Below are 23,337 nucleotides of genomic sequence, written 5' to 3'. Positions count from 1 at the left end.
GATAAGCATTGGAGCAGAGGAATCCTTTTTGTGAAAATATAAGACAGGACTGAGTTTTTTAGAAGTATTGAAATCAACTAAGTTATCTTTGCCTCACTGCAGATCAGCATTTAAGGAATTGGTAGTGGATATTCGAGAAGTCAAAGCTGTTTATGCAGAGCAAGGTTTCTCAAACTGGAAGGTGGAAATCAATGTACTATCATCAGCAAAACAGCAGTTGAATGAATAAACAATGAAGATGAAAAGTTGGTTCTGTGAGTTTCAATTGGGACAGTAAATGGATGTTGGCTGGTAGCAGCACGTGTTCGGACTGTTTTGAAAGAAAGAAAGATAGAGAGAGCGCAGGAATTATAGAAGCCAATTAAGAAGAAAAGTGCCATTGGAAGTATCTGTAGAAAAGGCATGCAGCAGAAACAGTACGTCTATGAGGCAGAGGGTGGAGAGACTCTGTTAGAGATGAGTAATTAATTAATCTAACTGACCTCTTTTCAATGGAATCTAGAAGCCTGGGAGAGGTTTTAGGGGCACCACCCCAGATGTGGGAACAATATTCTATGATAGGACAGATTTGTGATTCGTACAGAGTGAACATCTGTTTGGAAGAAAAGTAATGCCAAGAGTGAAAGAGAAACCAAAGTTTTTTAGCTGCAGAGGAAGCAATATTTGTAATATGCTTGTCCCAAGAGAGAGAGATTAGAAGTCAGGGTAATCCCCAAATGAGATATCATCTTGCCTAGGAATTGGAGTGTCACCAAAGATAAGCATAAGAGCAGAAGAATCCTTTTTGCGAGATAAAAGACAAGACCGAGTTTTAGAAGGATTGAAATCAACTAAGTTGTCTTTGCCAAAATGGAAAATTACCTGGAGATCGACATTTAAGGATTTTGTAGCGGATATTCGAGAAGTTGAAGCTGATGGAACAAGGTTTCTTAAACTGGAAAGTAGAATGCAATGTGCTATCTTCAGCAAAACTATGGATAGGATTTGCGGTCAATGGAAGAAGGTCAATAATATACAAGAGGAAAAGAATGCGAGAAAGAACTGAACCATGGAGGGACACCAGCATTATTGGAAGTTAGAAGACAGAGAGCCATCTACCATCACCCTCAGTGAGCGGTTAGAGAGAAAACTGGATACCCAATTACAAAAAACAGTAGTACGCAAACTCTAAGATGGAAGCTTGTTCAGAAGACCTTTATGCCAAACACAATTGAAAGCCTTTGAGATGTCAAGAGCAAGTGATTGTGTTTCACCAAATTTTTCCATTGAATTTGTCCATAAATGGGTAACATAAGCCAGAATATCATAAGTGGATCGACACTGACGGAATCCATACTGGCAATCGTTGATCAGACAGAAGGTTTCTAGATAGTTTAAGAGTTGGTGGTTAATTGATTTCTTCATTACTTTAGAAAGAGTAGAAGTAATTACAATGGGACAATAATTGGATGTCAGGGATTTGTCACCGTTTTTAGGAACTGGCTGGATATGAGCAAATTTCCAAGCAAAAGGAAAAACACCTTTGGAATAAGAAAGTGAAAAAAGGGGGCAAAGGACAGGAGTAAGTTCAGGAGTGCAGGTTTTGAGAACAAATGGAGAAATACCATCAGGACCTGGGGCTTTCTTAGCATCGAGATTGATCAAAATCCTTCTTACACCCTTTTGATGGAAGACCACAGGAGGCATTGAATGGAGTGTGTTGGGAATGGTGGGAGGTATTTTACCAAGATCATTCATACATGAGTTGGAAGAAAAATGGGATGCTAGCAAGTCAGCTTTATCCTTGGCTGAAGTGACAACAGAACCATCTGGTTTGGACAGAGGTTGGAACAGAGATGGGCAGAAGTTGCGGCCAATAGCTTTGACAAGAGACCAGAATGCTCGGCTACCATTAGGGCAAGAAGTAAGTTTTTTACTTTTAGCCTGTTCAAAATCTATTTTAGACTAATTAATAACTGCTTTACAATTGTTGCTAGCTCTGGTGTAGGCAGAAAATGAAACTGAATAATTGGAAACAAACCAATTACGATGCACAACATTCTTCTCTTGAACAGCCTTAGCACATTTATTGAAAAGCCCAAGGTTTAGGTAAAGGATGCGATTTTAAAGTGGAGTCTGGAATAAAGAATTCCATTGCTACAAGAATAATTTCACCCGATACAATCTGAGCAAATGTTGACATCAGAAGTTTTGAAAGAGTAATTCGACCAAGGAAAAGAAGAAAAAGAAATCTCACAGGCCATCCCATGTTCCATTCTTGTAATGCCAAACAACACAAGGTTGGGAATAGCCATGAGATAAAGGCTCCATTGGGGAAGAGACAATCACCAAGTTGTGATCTGAGGTACCTAATGGACCACTCACTTCGATTGTGTAATTAGAAGGGTTGTTTATGAGAAAAAGATCAAGTGTGTTCATTGTATGGTTAGGATTGGCCGGTATTCTTGTAGGCAAATGAACAATCTGTGCGAGGTCATTAGTAATTGCAAAAGCCTCAACATCTTAGGTGTGACTAGAAAATGGAAGCCAGCTGGAGTTGTGAATGTTAAAATCACCAAGGAAAATTACCTCACTATTAGGAAAGTTGGACTGGAGAAAATCAAGTTGCAAAGAGAGGAAGTCAAAGAGCTCCAAGTGATTAGTGGATTTGGGAGAACGGGAGGGACAACAGATGAATTTAACACAATGAGGTAGAGAGATTTTAAGTCAGAGAAGATCGAAAAGAGGAGATTCCAAATTACCAAGTCTCTGATGGAGAATATTGCAACTGACACACGCACAACCACTATCTCTGAGGCAAAAGGAATCATATAGAGAATAATTTTGGCAACTGAGATGAGCAGTGGTTTAATCAACCGATAACTGAGATTCTGCCAGAAAAAGTACATGGGGTTTGGCAGACTAAGTGGAAATGGACATCACTAAGATTAGAACTGAGACCACGTATATTTGTGAAATGAACTAGGAAGTGTTTATTACTGCAACAGGAACTAGAAAAGTTGAGCAGATGGTCTGAGAGGTGGCAACTGAAGTTTAACATTTACAAATGTAAAGTACTATATATGGGTAGCAGTAAACACAGAGTAACATACCAATTGTGTAGAACTACACTCAGGGTAGTGGAGAATGAAAAGGACCAGGTGTAATTGTGCAGCCAGATATGAAGTTTTCTGAGCAGTGCATACAGGCTGCAAGAGTAGCTCATAGTGTCTTGTCAATGATATACAGGAATTTTGCTAGCAGGGATAAGGATATGATTGACCCCTTGTATAAAGCAATGGTCAGGCCACACCTTGAGTACTGCATATCGGTCTGGAGGCCTCATTTTAGGAAGAATGTAGAGCTGCTGAAATGAGAGCACAAAAGGGCAACGAGATTAGTGAATGGAACAAATGCTTGCTGTTTCTAAGAAAGGCTTTAGTTCTGCAAATTGCAGTGTCTGGAAAATACGCACCTGCAAGGTAATCTGATTGAGGTGTATAAGGCCTTGAACAGTTCGAGCAAGCTCAATGCTGAAGGGATTCTTCCTCTTGCTCAGATTATTCACCTGAGGGGGATATAAATCCAAATTGAGGAAGACAACTGTAGAATAGCAAAAAATTGACTTTATCCAGCGGGTGGTTGATAGTTGGAACAAATTTCCATCTGCCATAGTGGAGGTCGACAACTTAAATAAGTTCAAGGCAGAACTAGACAAGCATTGAGTGACAAGATGAGTAAAATGGGAAGGGGTTTTTTTTTTTTTTTTTTTTTTGGCTAATGCTATATAAGCTTGTTTGCTTTCTTGTAGTTAGCAGAGGCATTACATTAGTAGATGCATCTTGTTATTGTTATTTGATTTTTTTAGGAGCATTAGCAACTAAGGCCATATTGCTCCAGGAAATGCGGTGGTCATTCCCTGACCTTTCCGGTTCCTCCATATTTGGTCGTGATGGGCTCGAACCCCGGTCTAATCAAGAAGTGTGTGCTACGCACTGCTGCTCCTTCCCACCTGGCTACGGAGGAGTAGAGGCATCATACGCCTCTACTAATGTATCTTACTGCAATTTAGAGAAGTACACATATGACACTGATCTGTTATATTCCCTGCTAATAATAATGTCTGCTAATGCTCAGAGATAGCAGTAACATTGTGGACAGCTAATTTCTTCGGCCATGTCTGCCTGCCTACCACCTCTCTTTCACCAACAGAAAGACAAGTTGTAGTGTGTACGTAGAGGTCTGCATGGGCCTACATTTATTATTTTTATCCGGCCTGAAATTTAGAACTGGTTTTTCAAATTCCCACCCAAGTCCAACTTTGTTTTTCAAATTCATTCCCCCTAAACCAATTTTCATTCAACCCTGAGAGAAAAGTTTTATATAAATAAAATCGCTAGCATTACTTTGAAGTTTCATAATAATAAAAAAATAAACTTTCAAATTCAAAATTAAATATTTATTACATAAAAAAGAAAATGCAATACAAAAGTAAATTTTCATTTTACCATATTTAATATAATTCCAAAACAAATATCGATGTTCACCTCTACTTAAATTAAAAAAATTAAAATTGACTGGCAGTTCTCACTCTATGAATGATGTGTAAGCATTCATCTTACCTGTATTTCTAAATTATTGGTCAGTATCGGATATAGAAAAATGTTCCCCGACAAAAGTCCACATGAAAATTACACACAGAAAAAACACCACTGTCATGAATGGTCACATGAAAAATACCCACACAGAAAACTGCTCACATTATTTTTAGTTTACAAAAAACAAAATTATTTCATATTTCAAAATGCAACAAAATGTTGAATTTATATATTTTATTTCTACTTCTATACGATGTATTTCATCGTATAGAAGTAGAACATTTACATTATAAAAGTTATAACATTTACATCATACGATGTAAATGTTATAACTTTTAATATAAAACTTAATTTTAACATAAAGTAGAATATTTGGATGTAAATGTTTGTAAGGGAAACTACAGGAAATAAAATGCTCTGGTTTTATTGCAACTAACGCGTTTTATTTTATTTATAAAAATAAATTATTTTTTCTATCTTACAAAGTGAACAGTCAACACTTTTTGGTTTTTTTATCAACAAAGAACTAATTCAGATATATTTCAGTGAGTTTTTATTTGTCAAGGATTTGAATAAAACTTTCATTACTGTAAGTTAGCCAATCTGTGGAAAACCATCAAAAAAAAAAAACATGCAGAGATAACTGCAGCGGAATAGGGAATTAAGTGCACTGTGAAATCCCTCACAGCAGTTTGTAGTTTTAGGCGACCGTTTAAGAGCTGCATCACTATGATTCCATATTCTTATTGGAAACTGGGGGATCATCCCAGCATGTGGTTTTTGTTTGATGGGCTGAAGAGAATTATCCAGATGCAATCCTTACATATTGTTATGGATTGAGTCTGGATAATGTAATTCATTTGGATAACAAAGCAAATACTAGCCACAGCAATCAAGTCAATACGTCAGTCAATGTGTAACGGAAAATACAAACATTAACTGTTGGTGGTGCATGCAGTAGAGCTAAACAAGAAAGGAATAAAGCATGGACCTTATATTGCAAACACCCCACAATAATAAATCTTATTAATTACAAGAGACTAAAGGCCAAAGCAAGACAAATAAGACGAACAGAAAAAAAGGACTCCTGGATACACTTTGCCTCTACAATTAGTAAATACAGTAGACTCTCAATTAACCGGGACACTTCAAGACTCCAAATTATAATATAAAAAAAAAAAAAAAAAATCAAGCAGAAATCATAAAAATCAAGTAATAACTGGAATAGGTATAAACAGATATTTTGCAAGTCATAAATAAGCGACTAGCGGCATTATAAGTCGTCATTGGGAGATTAGTGTACCTATTATCTTGCAATCCCCGCTGTCTTCACACCCACGGCTAAAAAAAAAAAAAAAAAAAAGAGAGAGAGAGAGAGAGAGAGAAAAAAAAAATAGAGACCAAATATTTAGTTTGTTTTAGTGCATCGCGTCGATTGTTGTGTTCCGCTGCAGCACAAAAGGACAAATTCTGTTTCATTATTTATGTCAGGGTTGTAGGTATTTTTTTATTGTTTTTTTTTTTTTTTTTTAAATTGCGAAAATGATGGATAAACGCAAAAGAGTTACGTTTTCAGTTAAACAAAAACTTGAAATTATTCAAAAGTTTGTCTGAAAACAGTGCATCCGTTAAATCTCTAAGGAATCGTTATAATAAGGATGTATCAAAATGACTAAACATTAAAAGTATCTCACGGAATTCAGATTTGTCAATAATAATATAGTAGCAATATGTTATTAGTCATTCCCGAGTTACGTAAAACTTGACGAAGTAAGAAGTCTTGGATTTTTTTTTTTTTTTTTTGATTTGGTAGTTGTTGGCGCATCGGCTTCTGTGGCCATATTGCACCTCCCAAGATTTTTGCAGTACTTTGATCCAAGCCCGAGGCGGGAATCGAACCCGCGACCTTTGGGTTGCCGGGCAGGTACTTTACCCACTCGGCTAGCCCGGTCGGCAGAAGTCTTGGAACGTATCTCTTATGTATGTCGGAGAATTTTGTATTTTTGGATTAATCGGGATATCGATTATTCGGGATTTGTTTTTTACCATCTATCCCAGAAAATCGAAAGTCTACTGTACTCAGATAACAGATTAAAGGTATGTCTGCCAGGGGCAAAAGTTGATGACATTGTAGAGCAGATATAATCTTTTAAGTGCACAACAGGTGATATTGTTGTACACACTAGAACTAATGACATTAAGAGTAAGTGATCTGCAGATTTACTCAACAAGTCAAGGTCAATGTTGAAAAAAAGTCGCGAGTTTGGATTGCATGTGAGAGTGTTTGCAATTCTGTCCAGACACGATAGGAGTGAGTATATGATGAGAGCCTTGTCGATCAATTTGGCCCGGAGAAATTGTGCAAGGCTCGAGTAGAAGAATTTTTTTCAGCCTGGTCTGTGCTCATTGACAGGGGACTGCTTGTACAGGGATAGGGTACACTTAAATAGAAAGAGTGCAAGAAAATTTGCTTATGCTATTGAGGCAGTGTTAGGTGGGTCGGAAAACTGCTAGCTTGGGGGGATACAAAGACTAAAAGGTTAACAGTAGCTGCAGGCAGAGGCAAAAGTGAGTCTTGCATTCCTTCTATTAGAATGAGCAGCAGCCTGGAAAGCAAGGCAATTGAGATTTCAAGGACTGCTGGGAGTTATAGTGGAACAAATAAATACATGGGCTGTGGTAACAAAGAGTAGAAACAGGTGCATGTACACCAATGCTAGGAGTATAGTTAATAAATTTGATGAGCTTGAAGTGCTAGTCAAGACATCAAAGGCAGATTTTGTTGGGATAGCAGAGATGGTGTCACACAGACATAAGCAGTACAGAGTTGGAATTTGAGGAGTACAATGCATACAGAAAGGATAGATAGGACAGGAAGGGAGGAGGAGGAGTTCTGCTGTTAGTTAAGAAACACAAAAATCTAAGGAAGTGCATCCAGCTGACAAAGGTGGACAATGCAATGTTCAGTCTGTCTGGTGTGACATAAGCACTGACAAAGAAAAATGAGAGTAGGTATGTGTTATAGGCCTAATGAATCTGACGAGTATAATGAGCAATTCTGCAGAGAAATAGTGGGCCAGTAAATCAGAATGTCTTATAATGGGGAATTTTAACTTTCCGATATTGATTAGAACCTGTGGATTGGTCACTCACACTCTAGCAAAACTTTTGTGAATTTATTGGATGACTGTTTTTTTACAGCAACATGTTCAAGAGGCAGCCAGAGGGAGTAATACTCTTGATCTGATTATCAGCAGTGATTATTCATGCATTGAGTATTTGCAGATAAAGGAACCACTGGGTGACAGTGATCACAATGTACTGATATGGGAATTACTTAAAGATGTAACTCCCATCAGGGCTAAAAGAAAGGGCTTTTGCTTTCATAAAGGTGACTACAGTGGTCTCTCTCTCAGGTGCCTCCGTAGCCAGGTGGGAAGGAGCAGCAGTGCATAGCACACGCTTCTTGATTAGACCGGAGTTCGAGCCCATCACCACCAAATACGGAGGATGTGGAAAGGTCAGGGAATGACCGCCGTATATTCCCAGAGCAATATGGCCTTAGTTGCTAATGCTCCTAAAAACCAAATAACAACAACAGTGGTCTCAGACAGTTTTTAGATTCTGTACAGTGGGATCAATTGATGACATTACCAATGTTGAATTCTAAATGGGAAGCATTCAGGGACTTAATTTTGGAGGCTACTAAGCTTTTCATTCCATTAAGAAATACTGTTCAAGGTTTAAGCCTAAATGCATGTCAGATGAACTAACATGGTTCGTGGCAGAGAGGAAAAATGTATGGGATGCATATAATGTATCACGTGACACAGAAGCCCATCGCAGATATAAACTAGTCTGTAATCAAGTAACAAAGGAGGTTAGGCAGGCGAATAATACAGATTACAAGAAATCCTTGGCAAAGGATGCAAAGAAAAACAACAAAGAGATCTTTACGTATGTAAACTCTAGAAGGAAAGGGATGAATCAGATTGTACTATTAACACAGATGGGCTAACTACTGATGATCATGCTCAGGGAGCTGATAAACTGAATGAGTATTTTGCATCTACATTCATGCATGACGAGTTATTCAATGAGGGGAGTGCCAGAATTTTATCAAACTCTAACAGGGAGCTAAGTGATTAGGTAATAACTGAGAGCAAAGTGGAGGAGAAATTGGTGAAGTTAAACATAAAAAAGGCACATGGGGTGGACGGGATCTATCCAGTTATATTAAAGGAGGCAGCAAAGGAAGTAAGCAAACCCTTAGCCATAATTAAAAGAGCTTCCATGGAATTAGGGGAGGTCCCCATGGACTGGAGGTGTTCAAATGTATCACCAATTCACACAGGAGGTTCAAAAGATGACACAGGTAACTACAGACCTGTTAGTTTAACTTGTGTTCAAGGAAAAATACTGGAATCACTGGTTAAAGAAGCACTTCAGGATCATCTAGACAAGACTGCAGTATAGTTAAGACACAACATGGGTTTGTTGAAGGAGGTCTTGTCTGACCAATTTGATTGGATACTATGATGTGGTCACAAAGAAAAAAAGGTAAACTGCAGTCATTATCAACCCACTGCAGGATGTAAGCCTCCTCAACAATTCATGTTGAGGGAAATGGACCATAATCTGCCATGCTGGTCCAGTGTGGGTTGGCAGATCGACCATATTTAGCAGTCAGGGGCTTGAACCCCAGTCTACTCAAGGAGCATGTGCTACTGCACTCCCACTCCTGACCACTCGGCTACAGTGTCACAAAGGAACTGAATGCCAAAAATAATTCTGATATCATATACTTGTATTTCAGGAAAGCCTTTGATACTATTGCACATGGACGATTGCTGTACAAATTGGAGAGGTATGGCATTAAGGGTAAGTTGCTACAATGGATAAAGGGATGGCTGAGTGGGAGACGACAGAGTGGTAATCAATGGGCACTTCTCTCTGTGAACAAATGTTATTAGTGGAGTTCCCCAGGGTTGCTACAATGGATAAAGGGATGGCTGAGTGGGAGACGACAGAGTGGTAATCAATGGGCACTTCTCTCTGTGAACAAATGTTATTAGTGGAGTTCCCCAGGGTTCGCTGTTGGGCCCATTGTTTTGCATATTTATCATTGATATTGATGAAGGTATCTCAGGTTTAATGTCCAAGTTTGCAGCTGATACAAAGGTTGGCAGGGTTGTTAGTGACAGTAAAGACAGTATGCTACTCCAACTGGATCTAGATAAGTTGGGCAAATGGGCTGAAAAGTGGCAACTGAAGTTTAACATTGAGAAATGCAAAGTACTGCATATGGGTAGCAATAACCGAAGAGAAATGTACCAACTGTGTGGTACACGCAAGGAAGTGAAAAATACCTGGGGGTAATTGTGCAGTCAAATATGAAGTTTGCTGAGCAGTGCAGAGGGGCTGCCAGATCACGGAGTCTTGTCAATGATATATAGGAATTTTGCTGGCAGGGAAAGGGATGTGATTATCCCGTTATACAAAGCAATGGTCAGGCCACACCTAGAGTACTATGTACAATATGGAGACCTCATTTTAGGAAGGATGTAAAGTTGCTAGAACGAGTACAAAGAAGGGCAACAAGATTGGTGAGGGGAACAAAGGTGTGCTCTTACCAAGAAAGAGCTTAAGTTCTGCAAATTGCAGTGCCTGGACAATAGGCACCTGTGTGGTGATCTGATCGAGGTGCACAAGGCCTTGAATGGGTTGAGCAAGCTCAATGCTGATGGGATTCTTCCTCTTGCTCAGATTAAGAACCTGAGGGGGCACAGAATCAAATTGAGGAAAGACAGTTGTAGAATAGATGTACAGAAATTTGCCTTTAGCCAGCGGGTAGTTGATTGGTGGAACCGACTTCCATTTTTTTGTTGTGGAAGTTGATAGCCTAAATAGATTTAAGGCTGAGCTGGACAGGCATTTGGAACGATGGAGGGGTGAAATGGGATTTTTTTTTTTTTTGGCTGATGCTGCATAAGCTTGCCTTCTTGCATCTACTAATTCTAATACTAATTTGGAGAAAAATGAAGGAACTAAGTGGCAAATATCCACTACCATCCTCCCCCACCTTTAATTAAAATGGACAATATATATTGTCCAGTATATGAAGTCATAAATGCCCTCGCAGAAATCTTTTGTAATGTATCAGCAATAGCAGTTTATGATCAGCCTTTTCAACGTATCAAAACAGCAGCCTAAAGATATAAAATAAATTTTAACACCACCTCCTCACACAAATATGATCAACCCTTCACGATAACTGATACACAGATGTGCCATGAAGTTTGCTCAGGTCGTATACCTATAAATAATGCTATACGTTTTTTTATTAGAAATTGACAACTGAGAACTTTTACCTATTGCAAGAAATTAACTATACATTATTTATTCCCAATTAGTTTTTATATACAGTATAACTCATTAATACAAAAGTTCAAGGGACCTAAATTTTCACGTTTTGTGAAAACAAGGTTTGTAGTAACGAGGTCCCCCAAAAGTGTCAAAATTTTACCGTTTTTTTTTAAGTTGTACAATGTAATTTGTTTAATTCTCCCTTAAATTTATTCAAATTACCCACCAACAACAACAACACAAGACTGAAGTTTGTTCCAAGAATTAATCACTTTCTGGTGGAAAGTAAATTTTCATGCATCCATCCTACAATCATCCTTTTTCAATTTAAATTGGTTCCCTTATGTGTGTCATCTGAGAAGGGTTAGTATGCCATGCACATTTAATTTACTCAATCCATTTCAGGCTTTAAATACCTATATAAATACTTCAATCAGGTCTCCTCACAGGTGCCTAATTTTCCAATGCTGCAGTTGTCAGGACTGACGTCTTTCTTGGTAAGGGTATTTTGTGTCCCATCCTCATGCTCTTCTCTGCACACCTATTCCAACAGATTTACATCCTTCTTAAGTAATAACATTTAGATGGTCTTTTTTTTTTCTAGAAATAAAAATTTCTAGAATCTGGTTGCCATTCTAGTAAACAAGGTAATGAATTACAAAGATCTCTCGACTTAAAGTTTTTAATATTCACCCAGATAATAAAATATTATAGCCATTCCCGATGCACAAAATAGCAACAAAATTTAATGCAATCTGGTGAGTATCAGATTACAAATAATATAATACTAGCAACAATATAATACTAATAATATAATGCTCATAATCCACTTACAGGTTGCAGTTCCATTAGAATTGGGAGGTCGCAAACACTATTGAAATTGTATTCTATCTGACTCAATTCTATTGCCACACGTTCTACAAGTTCACCTGACCATCTAGAAATAAATTTCATGAACAAATTATAAATTAACTTTCAATGTTGATATACTGCTGCAGTGCAGCAAAGTAATAATCTTTTTTAATATACTTTTAAGAGTATTTTTAAATAAATGTCAACTATACACAAAATTTATATTAATCAGTCAGTAGTGCCACAAGTATTTAGTATTAACTGATGATATATTAAGGAGTCCTTATGTGCTGTGATGTAATGACTAGATCATAGATATAGCTTAGCTTAATTTTCAGCACTCACCTCATAGTAATCCACTTAGTTTGTTGAAATTTTCACCACGTACATAGTAGTTATGAAATTTTAAAAACTTACAAAGAAATTATAAATTTAAAAATTTCTAAAGCCCATAATTTAGTAATTTATAAATTTATAATTTCTTTAAGTTTTTAAAATTTCATAACCTACGTATGTGGTTAAACTTTCAACAAACTAAGTAGATTACTATGAGGTGAGTGCTGAAAATTAAGCTAAGCTATATCTACGATCTAGTATTAGTAATGGCAAGTGATACAAGGAAGCCTAAGGCTTCTGCTGCACCAGCAAAAAAATAAATAAATAAAAAAAAAAAGAGTAAAATAAATAATAAAAGAGAAAGAAAAAAAAAGAGTAATATAATAATAAACAAGTAATATAAAAAAAAAATTTTTTAAGTCAATTCCTACTTAGGTCAACAAAGAAAAATTTTATTTTAGTTACAGGTGACCCCTGCTTAACGCTGATCATTCGTTCCGGAAAAACAGAGCGCTAAGTGAATCCGCGCTAAGCGAGTGCCGCTTTCCCATAAGGTAACATATGTATTTATGAGCTGGGGGTCAGTGCCATAGGTATTTCCTAATCAATAATAAACAGTAATGAAAAGATGCACAAATGTCGGTCAAAATATTTAATATTCAAATATTCTGCATTACATACGTATAATTATGTGGTAACTACTTGCGTATCAAAAGTAAACTTAAAATTCGAGGTAAAATAATGAATTTAATTGATTTAATTTAATGGATGAATTTAATCATGAAAAATGTGTGGATTTTGAGTTGAACTTTGGCCCTCTTCCAAATAAACTAAAAGGGGTATTAATTTTAAATGGCCCGCAGTTTAATTACCACCCAACAATAAAGTCAACTGATCCTTCGCCGCTTTGAGACTTGGCATGTTTTTTCTTCTTTCAATATGAAACTTCTTTTAGGCATTCGTTTCCACAAAAGTCATGCTTCATCTATGTTAAAAACTTGTTGAGAAGTATAACACATAATACCCCTCTTCAATAATTTTAACAAGTTCTTTTTTGAAAGTTTCGGCTCCTTGATCTGCACTAGGCTTCTCCCTGGATTTTAAATCTATTCTACCAGCCCTTACCAGTTTTAAATGGTTCCACATTTTTTTTTTTTTAGGCGAGTTTTCTTCAGATCATCATATTGGCTAATCTCTTTCTCTCTCTTTTTTTTTTTTTTTTTTTTTAATATTTAACTTAACTGAATTCTGCATTGGAATATTATCTTCAATAAAATTAAAGTCTTTCCATTTCAATCCTAATAGTCAGCCTAGCCCTAGTTGCTTGCAGTGGAACAGCTATCTTTCCCGCTGCTAAAATTAATTCTTTATTATTTTTTTTTTTTTATAATTGTTCTTACAGTTAAAGTTGCAAGTCCTAAATTATGGCACACATCCGCTTGTCGTTGACCAGAATCGATTCGCTTCAAAACGTCTAATTTAATTTTCAAATTCAGGCCTTTTCTTACATTTATGGTCTTTTTACTGCGCCCAGACGTTGTTGCTTTTTCATTCCTATCGGTCATTATTAGCTCTTCGAAAATGTAACTGCGTTGGTTGAATTAATTATGATACAATGTTCAAGTAAACTTTCCGTTACGCACGATGTCTAATACTGTACTGAGTGATGACTAGACTTCGGATAAATGCATATAACGCAAATATTACAAGCAATATATTTGATCATTTCTTAAAATGTTGATCTCAGAACTACATAACAAGTCACTTACTGCAATTAAATTTCACTGAGCATGGGAAAATTTCTCAAGTCGGCGTGGGAAACGTTTTAATGCTGTTTTGCTATTCATTTTCAAGCTATCAACTCCATCAAATGAAACGATATCATTAAATATGTCAAAAATGTAATCTGTAAAAGAGCGTTATAGTGATTTGTGACAGTGTTATAGTCAGATACGGGTTATAATATAAAAGCAGCATTATAGCGAATCAGCGTAAAGCGAACCGCGTTATAACGGGTGCCTGCTGTACTTTTTATTAAATAATTACAATTAATATAAATATGTATATACATATGACAGAATCACAATATTAAGTGGCAAAATAGAAAGAAAATTTCCTTGCAATTTTCCTTTCTATATACGGTGTTGGACTATTATTTTTATTCACATTTTCATTTTCCATTTTGTTCCCTCCTTGACTCAGACTAGAACCCAGAATGAAAAAAGAATCTGAAAAAGAAATTTTTTTCCAGCGATCTACACGCTTCGCCATTGACGGTATTTATTCCTAAATTTATATCCTGCTAAATATCTTATATAAGAGAAAGTTTTTTCTCCAATATAAAACTAAAATTAATTAATTAAATTTAATTATTGAATTAATATTTGAAAAACTGTATTAACATCAAGTGTCATCCACTACAAGTTTAAAAAAATTTATTTGAACTTGAGTGTATGAATAAAAAGTATTTTATTAACGATTGAAAATTTGAACAAGATATATAAATACATATAGGGAGAGTGTGAACTAATAGTAGGAATTGAAAAAGAAAGTAAAAAAAGAGTAAAATAATAATTTAAAAAATTTTAAATAAAATAAATAGAAGAAAAGGAAATAGACAACCTATACACCTCCCTCCTCCCATGGGTGGAATTATTTATTCCAGGCTAAGTTTGATTAAAGTGCATATTGTAACCATTCATGTGGTCAAACTTGATTTAAGTTAATAAAATAATAATAACAACTATTGTCAACTGCTATTCTTTATTATATGCTTCTATTAATTAAAAAGAGCATTACTGCTGATAAACATTTCTACATATTTTTAAACTCCAAGAAACCAAAAGTTTTTGAAGAAGTTTACCGAGTTTTTTTGACATAATTGTCATATTAAATATTAATATGACAATATAATATGACTTTATACTCCTAGTCATGCTCTATTATATAATGTTTTTATTTAGTTAGAGATTTTAGAGGTTACTACTTAAGGAATGTGTATCATTTGAATCTTGCCACCGTTGTCATAGTAGGGGAACTCAAATTTTTTTATTATGGTAAATAGGTGGCTCTTAAGTTCGAATCACTCAGGTTTGCATTAGTTGTATAAGTTTATTATATATTATAATTAACTTAACTTCCAAACATAAGGTACAGCCTAATACAAATAACACAAACTTGGTAGCATGGTAGTGTTATTGCTGCATAACTGGTTAATTGATAAGGAATATTGAATTTTAATAATATATAGTAACGTAAACTATATTTTAAATATACAGCGTGTCTCAAAAATATTGGTACAAATGTTTAGGGGAGGTAGGTAACATCTAAAGGAATGTGAATTGCATAGGAACCCATAACCAGAAACGTCACGGAAAAGTAGTAGCAGAGGCACAAAAAGCAGAAATGACACAAGATAGTAATTAGTGGCAGACATTTATTTGACATAATATTAACAATGGAGTATGAGATGGATGCATTTCATGATGTTACAATAGATGTTCGAAGGTTCCATCATGAGACGCGATGCATGCGTGACACAGACGCAGCACGGATTGGCAGACACGGTCGAACACACCTAGAGTTTCTCTGACAGTAGCAGCAGTGCAAAAGAGTCTCATCACGAGATCCATTTCCGTCTCCACAGGCAATTCACACACGACAGATTTGAGGGCCCCGCACAGAAAGAAATCAAGGCTCGATAAATCAGGTGAGTGTGGGGGCCAGGCAACAGGTCCCCCACAGCCAATCCATCGACACCCAAAACACCTGTTAAAATGGTCACGAACACACCACCTTCCATAATGGGCAGGCGCCTCGTCATGTTGAAACCAAATGTTGCATCTCACATTTGCTGGAACACTGTCAAATAACCCTGGTAGAACTTGTTCAAGAAAGATCCGCTATTTAGCGGAGTTCATGCGGGATGGTAACAGGTATGGGTCGACTAAGCAGTCACCGACCATACCTGCCCACACATTTATTGCAAAGCAATATTGTGCCGCATGGGGGTGCACACCGTGTGGGTTGTCATGAGCCCACACGAGCATTGTGCTGATTGAATAAGCCTTCCCGAGTGAAATAAGCCTCATCCGTGAATAAAACATAGGCTGGAAAATTCAAGTCTTGAACACTTTCTTGGAGAAACCACTGCGCAAAAGCCACACGCGCAAACAAACGGTGGTCCGGTATATGTCTGTCTGTCTGGGAAGCGTTCTCCATAAATTCGTTGAGCGGCTCGTCCATTGCCCTCTGCTAATCCATACACTAGGTGCATGTCTGCCAGCTCACAGTTCGTATATCGATGCATGCTCTTCGTATGGCGACTACTGCTTGAATGAGTAAACCAGAAATTTTCCCTCTCGCGAACTGATGAACAGTGCCATCTACCGACTTACGGTTACAGGTTCCGATGCGACTCACATTCCTTTAGATGTTACCTACTTCCCCTACACGTTTGTACCAATATTTTTGAGACACCCTGCATATTTAGTAACACAAACTTCGTAGCATAACTGGTGCGTAGTGTTATTACTGCATTAGATATTTGTTAAATATATTTTTAATTATACTGAATATGAACGAAAATCCTCAGAGCAGAGCAGCAAAGCAAAGGGCTCAAGCTAGTGGAGTACCATAGCTCTAGGGAGAACTGAGGGCAGGCAGTTGTCCTCCAAATCACAGCCTTATGAGATGTACGGCAAGTCTGATGTTTGCAGGGCTATCAGGAATGGGACGTGATATCGCTAAGGAGAATGTCTTTGTGTGTGCTGGTTGTAAGGAGTGTAAAGATATTAGGTGTCAACTCAGCATTGTGATATACCAAGTCCGATATTTAAATATATTAAAACAAGTTACTTAAAAATGATATACCAATATGTACAAATGGCTAAAAGACAAGTAAATTTAGATAAAAGTAAAATCAGGTAAAAAGAAATATTAAAATCTTAAAAATTTTGGACATATTGTCTTTGTCGGTTAAAATCTGACTGCATGTATAAGGCTCAGTCAGATGGTTAAATTAAAAGTGCTATAACATAAACAGCATGCATTTAAAAATCTAGTACACTCAGTAAAGAAATGTTCCACAGTTAAAATGGTGTCACAATGCTCACCCATAGGAGAGCCATCAGCCCTGTGCAGAAAAGCATGCGTCAGATGACTGTGTCCTATGCAGAGCCGAGCTAGAACAACTTCCTCTTTACAGTCCCTACACAGACTAGATACCCAATGTTCAATTACAGGCTTAATCTCATATAACTTATATTCAGCCTGCCTGTGCCAAGAGTGTTGCCACTGCGAAAACAGTTTCTTTTGTATTACTTGCCTGTAGTCTGTATAGGGGACTAACAGACAAGAGTAATAATGGGTCACTGATTTGGCTTTGGAGTCCGCCAAATCATTTCCCATGACACCAATGTAGCTAAGGATCAAAAAACACTTGCAACAAAAATGAATGCAAACAGTCTTCTCCAGAGAGAACCTGAAACCATTGGCTTGTTGCAGTTGTCTCTTAATAACCCTCATATCACATGACTGGGGAAATATGCTGAAGTCATCAACATAGAGTGCACTGTTTGTGGTTAGAGGAAATTGTTCAGTAATGGAGTTCATTTTAATGGTAAAAAGCTGAATCGTAAAATGCTGAGATGTTAGAAAGAGTCCCCAACAACGTTGGCTATTGAAGTTGGATCTGTAATAGTGTATCCATTATATTCCAGGACCGAAGAGGAGTGTGCTGTGAATTTTCCCTTTATTTTCCGGATTTTGTCCCAGACTACCTTAGAGCTGGTCGCCTGAGTAATAGAAGATGTAAAACAATCCAGGATGTTTGGATTGACTCTGATGTTGGGCAAAACGTGCATTGGCATGTATGCATTTAAAGGCTATAAGGTTAGCAATGGTGAGATATCATAGGAATATCCCCCAGGTTTTGTTTTGCAACTTTTTTGGCTGCTGTGCATTCGGAATTCCACCATGGTTTGAGAAATGGTGGAAACTGATAGACGTTTTTGGAATGAGAATTGCAGCTGCATGGCCAATACTTTCTGTGATGTATGTAACTGCATCATTGATAGGCTCTTGATTGACTGCGGTGATGTCAAAATTTGCCAATTGTTGAAATGCATTCCAGTCAGACTGATCAATAAGACAGCACAGGGTGGAATGGGGTCTAGTCTCCCACTATGTAAGCATGCCATCATGAGGAAGTGATCACTTCCATACAGGTTTTCTTCTATCTGCCATGTAAGTGAAAGGATGGAAGGGGCACAAAAAAAGATCAATGGCATAAAACGTACTGGTAGGCAAATGGAAGGTGTTAGTTCCCACAATCCGAAGAGAAAGGTCGTCGTCAGTGAGCAAATGCTCTATGACACATCTCCTTCCATTAATGTTAGCACTACCCCATAGGGTGTTATGTCCACTGAAATCCCCAAGAAGCAGGACAAGGGATGGCAGTTGCACTATAAGATCATCAAGGTCTGTCTAGGAGACGTCGGCCCCAGGTGGAAAGTAAATGGAACAGACTGTTAATAAAAACCCAACCATAAGCCGAATTGCTACTGCTTCTAAGTTAGTGAAAGTGGCACAGGTTGGAATGGGGTCTGGCTGCCCACAAAGATTGCAACTCCTGCCTTACATCCCCAGTTCTATCCACACACATGATAGTAGTATTATGAATTGATGGGTTTTCTTTAGCCTTTAAATGTGTCTCGGGCAAGCAAATGCAGATTGGCTCGTGTTTATGCAGGAGGGCCTTGATGTTGTCAGTATTTCGCCAGAATCCAAGACAATTCCACTGTAAAATGCTGTAGGAATTTAGCCATTATCTGGGCTTGGAGAATCTGTCAGGTAGCTTCGGCGGTGCTGACGGCTCTATTCTCAGCCTTGGACGCTGTCCTGTGTCCATTTCCTCCTCTGCAAAGAGTCCCAAGACTTTCATCAGGTTCCACCTTCTCCTCGACATCCATTTTTTCTTGAGAACTGGGATAAATGTCAGTTTCTTATTCTTTTCTCCAGCGATTTCTTTTGTTACTGTGGAGAATTAGGAGGTATGGATATAGGAGTGGCAGCTAATTTATCCTTCTGTGCAGGTTTAATTGAACTTAGCAAGTAACATGTGATGGGTGCGAACGACCTTTGGTGGAATAGTCATGCCAATCTGAGTTCCAATGGAACATTTCCCTGCTACCTTCTGAGCATAGGTTGGTTTATTTGCATTCATAGGTCTCACCATTTTTCTCGCCTCCTGATATGGTATGTTCAGTTCTACCTTAAATCTTTGTATTTCTTTTTCTTCCTTCCACCTCTGGCATGCTCATGAGTATGCAGGGTGTTCTCCTTGGCAGTTAAAATGCAGGTGGGTTTTGTGGCAGAAGATGACAGTTTTGTGGTCTTCTGCAGCACACTGAGCACATGCAGCAGCTCCACAACAACTCATTTGTGAGTGTCCATATTTCTGACACTTAAAGCACCTTAATGGACTTCGAACATATGGATGCACTGGACAGTTGATATTAGCATTAGTAGAGGCACATGATGCAAGAAAGCAAGCTTATGCAGCATCAGCCAAAAAAAAAAAAAAAAAAAAAACACGCTCCCATTTCATCCCTCCGTTGATTCCAAGTACCTGTCCAGCTCAGCATTAAATTTATTTAGGCTATCAACTTCCACAACAAAGGATGCAAGTCTGTTCCACCAACCAACTACCCTCTGGCTAAAGGCAAACTTCTGCACATCTATCCTACATCTGTCTTTTCCTCAATTTCAATTTATGCCCTCTCAAATGATTATTCTGAGCAAGAGGGGGAATTCCCTCTTGCTTATATAGACAGCTTTTATTTCATTAGAATACTTTGGTGAATTAAAGGTCAGGACAATGTTTCTAGTAGGAACAAGTTTCCCGTCCCTACGCATGAAGATTTGTTTCACAGTTGTCACTCCTTGGGGTTTTAATTCAGAACAGATTTCCTCTTCTGACACTTCCATGAGATCCCATTTAGCGATGACACCACTGGATGAGTTAAGTGTCTTATGGGGCCTAACTGTATATGCATTCCTCCAATAGATGTGACTCAGAGGAGCTATTCTGAATGTCTGTCACTTCTGGTCTCTACAAGGATGTATCCTAACCAAATTTATTTTCCTGATTTGGGAGATCATCACTTCCAAATCCTTCTGGATAAAGAAGGGCAACATTTTTGTTATAGCTTTCTCACTTGTAGAGTGTATTATCAAGTATCAAGGTATTCAAGGTGTATTATCAGGAACAGGTGCACATATACTTGTATATACACCAATGCAATGAATACAGTAAATAAATTTGATGAATTTGAAGTGCTGGTCATGAAAAATGCAAACATTATTGGGATTTCAGAAACATGGTCACTCAGATATAAGGGATGTATAATTTGAATATGGGGAGTACAATGTATACAAAAAGGACATACTATAGTGTAATTTGATTAGCAGCACTGGTGGGTCCTCCCTAGCTCTGCAATTGGTATACTCTGTGACATTTACAGAACTCTGTAAATGCACTGGACAGTTAATATTAGCAATAATATCAACTGAGGCCAGATTGTGTGAGTTGGTCAGTGTTTGTGAAATGTTGTGTTATTTTGTTGTTCGCCCAGCCACTTAGCCTAGGGATCTGTGGAGGCTACAAACTCCTAGTTACCGTCCTTCACCCCGGGAAGGCAGGCCGGTCGGCAGGAAGAAACAGACTCTGGCATGGCAAACCCTGTGGTGTCCTTCACAGTGAGGTAACAGGGAAAAAAATGAGGGAAGTAAAAATGTAAATGGAAAAGGGGTGACGGTTCGGAACCCCTAAAATTATTAGCATTAGTAGAGGCATTTGATGCAAGAAAGCAAGCTTATGCAGCATCAGCCAAAAAAAAAAAAAAACCCACTTCCACTTCACCCCTCTATTCGTTCAAAATACCTGTCCAGCTGAGCCTTAAACCTATTTAGGCTATCAACCTCCACTACAAGGGATGGAAGTCTGTTCCACCAACCAACCACCCGCTGGCTAAAGGCAAATTTCCGCACGTCTGTCCTACATCTGTCTTTCCTCAATTTGAATTTATGCCCTCTCAGGTGATTATTCTGAGCTAGAAGAAGAATCCCATCAGCATTGAGCATGCTCAAACCATTCAAGACTTTATACACCTCTATCAGATCACCTCGCTGGTGCCTAGTCTCCAGACACTGTAATTTGCAAAACATAAGCCTTTCTTCGTAAGAGCACCCCTTTGTTCCATTCACTAATCTTGTTGCCCTTCTCTGTACTCGTTCCAGCAGCTCTACATCCTTCTTGAAATGAGGCCTCCAGACCTGTATACAGTACTCTAGGTGTTGCCTGACCATTGCCTTATACAAGGGAATAATCACCTCCTTATCCCTGCTGGAAAAATTCCTGTATATCATTGACAATACTCCATGGGCTACTCTTGCAGCCTGTCTGCACTGCTCAGAGAACTTCATATCTGCCTGCACAACCACCCCCCAAGTCCCTTTCATGCTCAACCACTGTCAGTGTAGTACCACAGAGTTCATACGTTGCTCTGGGGTTGCTGTTTCCCATGTGTAGTACTTTACATTTGTCAATGTTAAACTTCATTTGCCACCTCTCGGCCCATCTGCTCAACCTTTCCAGATCCTGTTGCAGCAGCATAGTGTCAGTAGTGGCCTTGACAACCCTGCCAACCTTTGTATCGTCTGCAAACTTGGACATTAAGCTTGATATACCATCATCAATATCATTTAAAAATACAGAAAACAATAATGGACCCAACACTGAGCCCTGAGGGACTCTACTAATAACATTAGTCCACGATGAGCAGTGTCCATTGATTACCACTCTGTCTTCTCCCCCTCAACCACCCCTTTATCCATAACAGCAATTTGCCTCCAATGTCACACTGCTCCAATTTGTGTAGCAGTCTTCCATGTGCAACAGCATCAAAAGCCTTTCTAAGATCCAAGTATATAATATCAAAGCTATTCCCTGCATCCAGTTCTTTTGTGACTGCGTCATAGTATCCAATCAAATTGGTCAGGCAAGACTTCCCCTTAACAAAACCATGCTATGTCCGAGCTATAACTGAAGTCTTGTCTAAATGATCCTGCAGTGCTTCTTTAACCAATGCCTCCATTAATTTTCCTGGAACAGAAGTTAAGCTCACAGGTCTATAATTACTTGTGTCAGCCTTTGATCCTCCTTTGTGAATTGGGGTCACATTTGCACATTTCCAGTCTATGGGTACCTCCCCTGAGTCCAAGGAAGCTCTCATAATTATGGCTAAGGGTTTGCTTACTTCCTTTGCTGCCTCCTTTAATATAACTGGATAGATCCCATCCACCCCGGGTGCCTTTCTTGTGTTTATCTTCAACAGTTTCTCCTCCACTTTACTCCCAGTTATTTCAAGATTCTGTAGCTTACTACTAGAGTTGAATACACCTCTGGCATTCCCCTCGCTGAATAACTCCTCATGTGTGAATGTCGATGCAAAATATTCATTTAGTTTGTTAGCTACCTGAGCAGGATCATCAACAGTTGACCCATCAATATCAAGTGGACCAATCTGATTCATTCCCTTCCTTCTAGAGTTTACATAAGTAAAGAACTCTTTGCTGTTTTTCTTTGCATCCCTTGCCAAGGATTTCTCGTAATCTGCCTTCGCCTGCCTAACCTCCTTTGTAACTTGGTTGCATATCAACTTGTATCTATCATAGGCTTCTGTGTCATGTGTTAATTTGTAAGTATCCCATGCATTTTTCTTCTCTGCCATATGCCTCATTAGTTCATCTGACATCCATTTTGGCCTAAACCTTGAACAATATTTCTTAGTTGGTATGTAAAGCCTAGTAGCTTCCAAGATAAGTTCTTTGAATGCTTCCCATTTTGAATTTGCTGTTGGTAACATCATCAGTTGGTCCCACTGTATAGAATTTAAATACTGTCTCAGTCCATCGTAGTCGACTTTATGAAAGCAATAACCCTTCCCTTTACCCCTAATGGTAGTTACCTCTTTGAGTAAATCCCACTTCAGCACACTGTGATCACTGCCACCTAGTGGTTCATTTATCTGCAGATTCTTAATGCATGAAGAATCACTACTGATAATCAGATCAAGAGTGTTACTCCTTCTATTTGCCTCCTGAACATGCTGATGTACAAAACAAACCTCCAGTAAATCCACAA

The 23,337-nt window shown here is 38.1% G+C and overlaps 1 protein-coding gene across 2 annotated transcripts in view; it reads right to left on the bottom strand.

Annotated features, from left to right (window-relative positions):
- The window catches only part of Cog2 (conserved oligomeric Golgi complex subunit 2), a 462,981-nt gene that overhangs the window by 287,881 nt on the left and 151,763 nt on the right, over positions 1–23,337 (bottom strand). For both annotated transcript variants that reach the window (XM_090375498.1, XM_090375496.1), the window contains exon 6: positions 11,778–11,880. In XM_090375498.1, the coding sequence (XP_090231624.1) occupies positions 11,778–11,880 (103 nt within the window). The remainder of the gene's footprint in view (positions 1–11,777; positions 11,881–23,337) is intronic.

Source organism: Mastigoproctus giganteus, chromosome 6 (assembly GCF_048544385.1).
Source record: "Mastigoproctus giganteus isolate SK-2022 chromosome 6, ASM4854438v1, whole genome shotgun sequence".
NCBI lineage: Eukaryota > Metazoa > Arthropoda > Arachnida > Uropygi > Thelyphonidae > Mastigoproctus > Mastigoproctus giganteus.
This window is presented reverse-complemented; position numbering and strand designations above follow the sequence as displayed.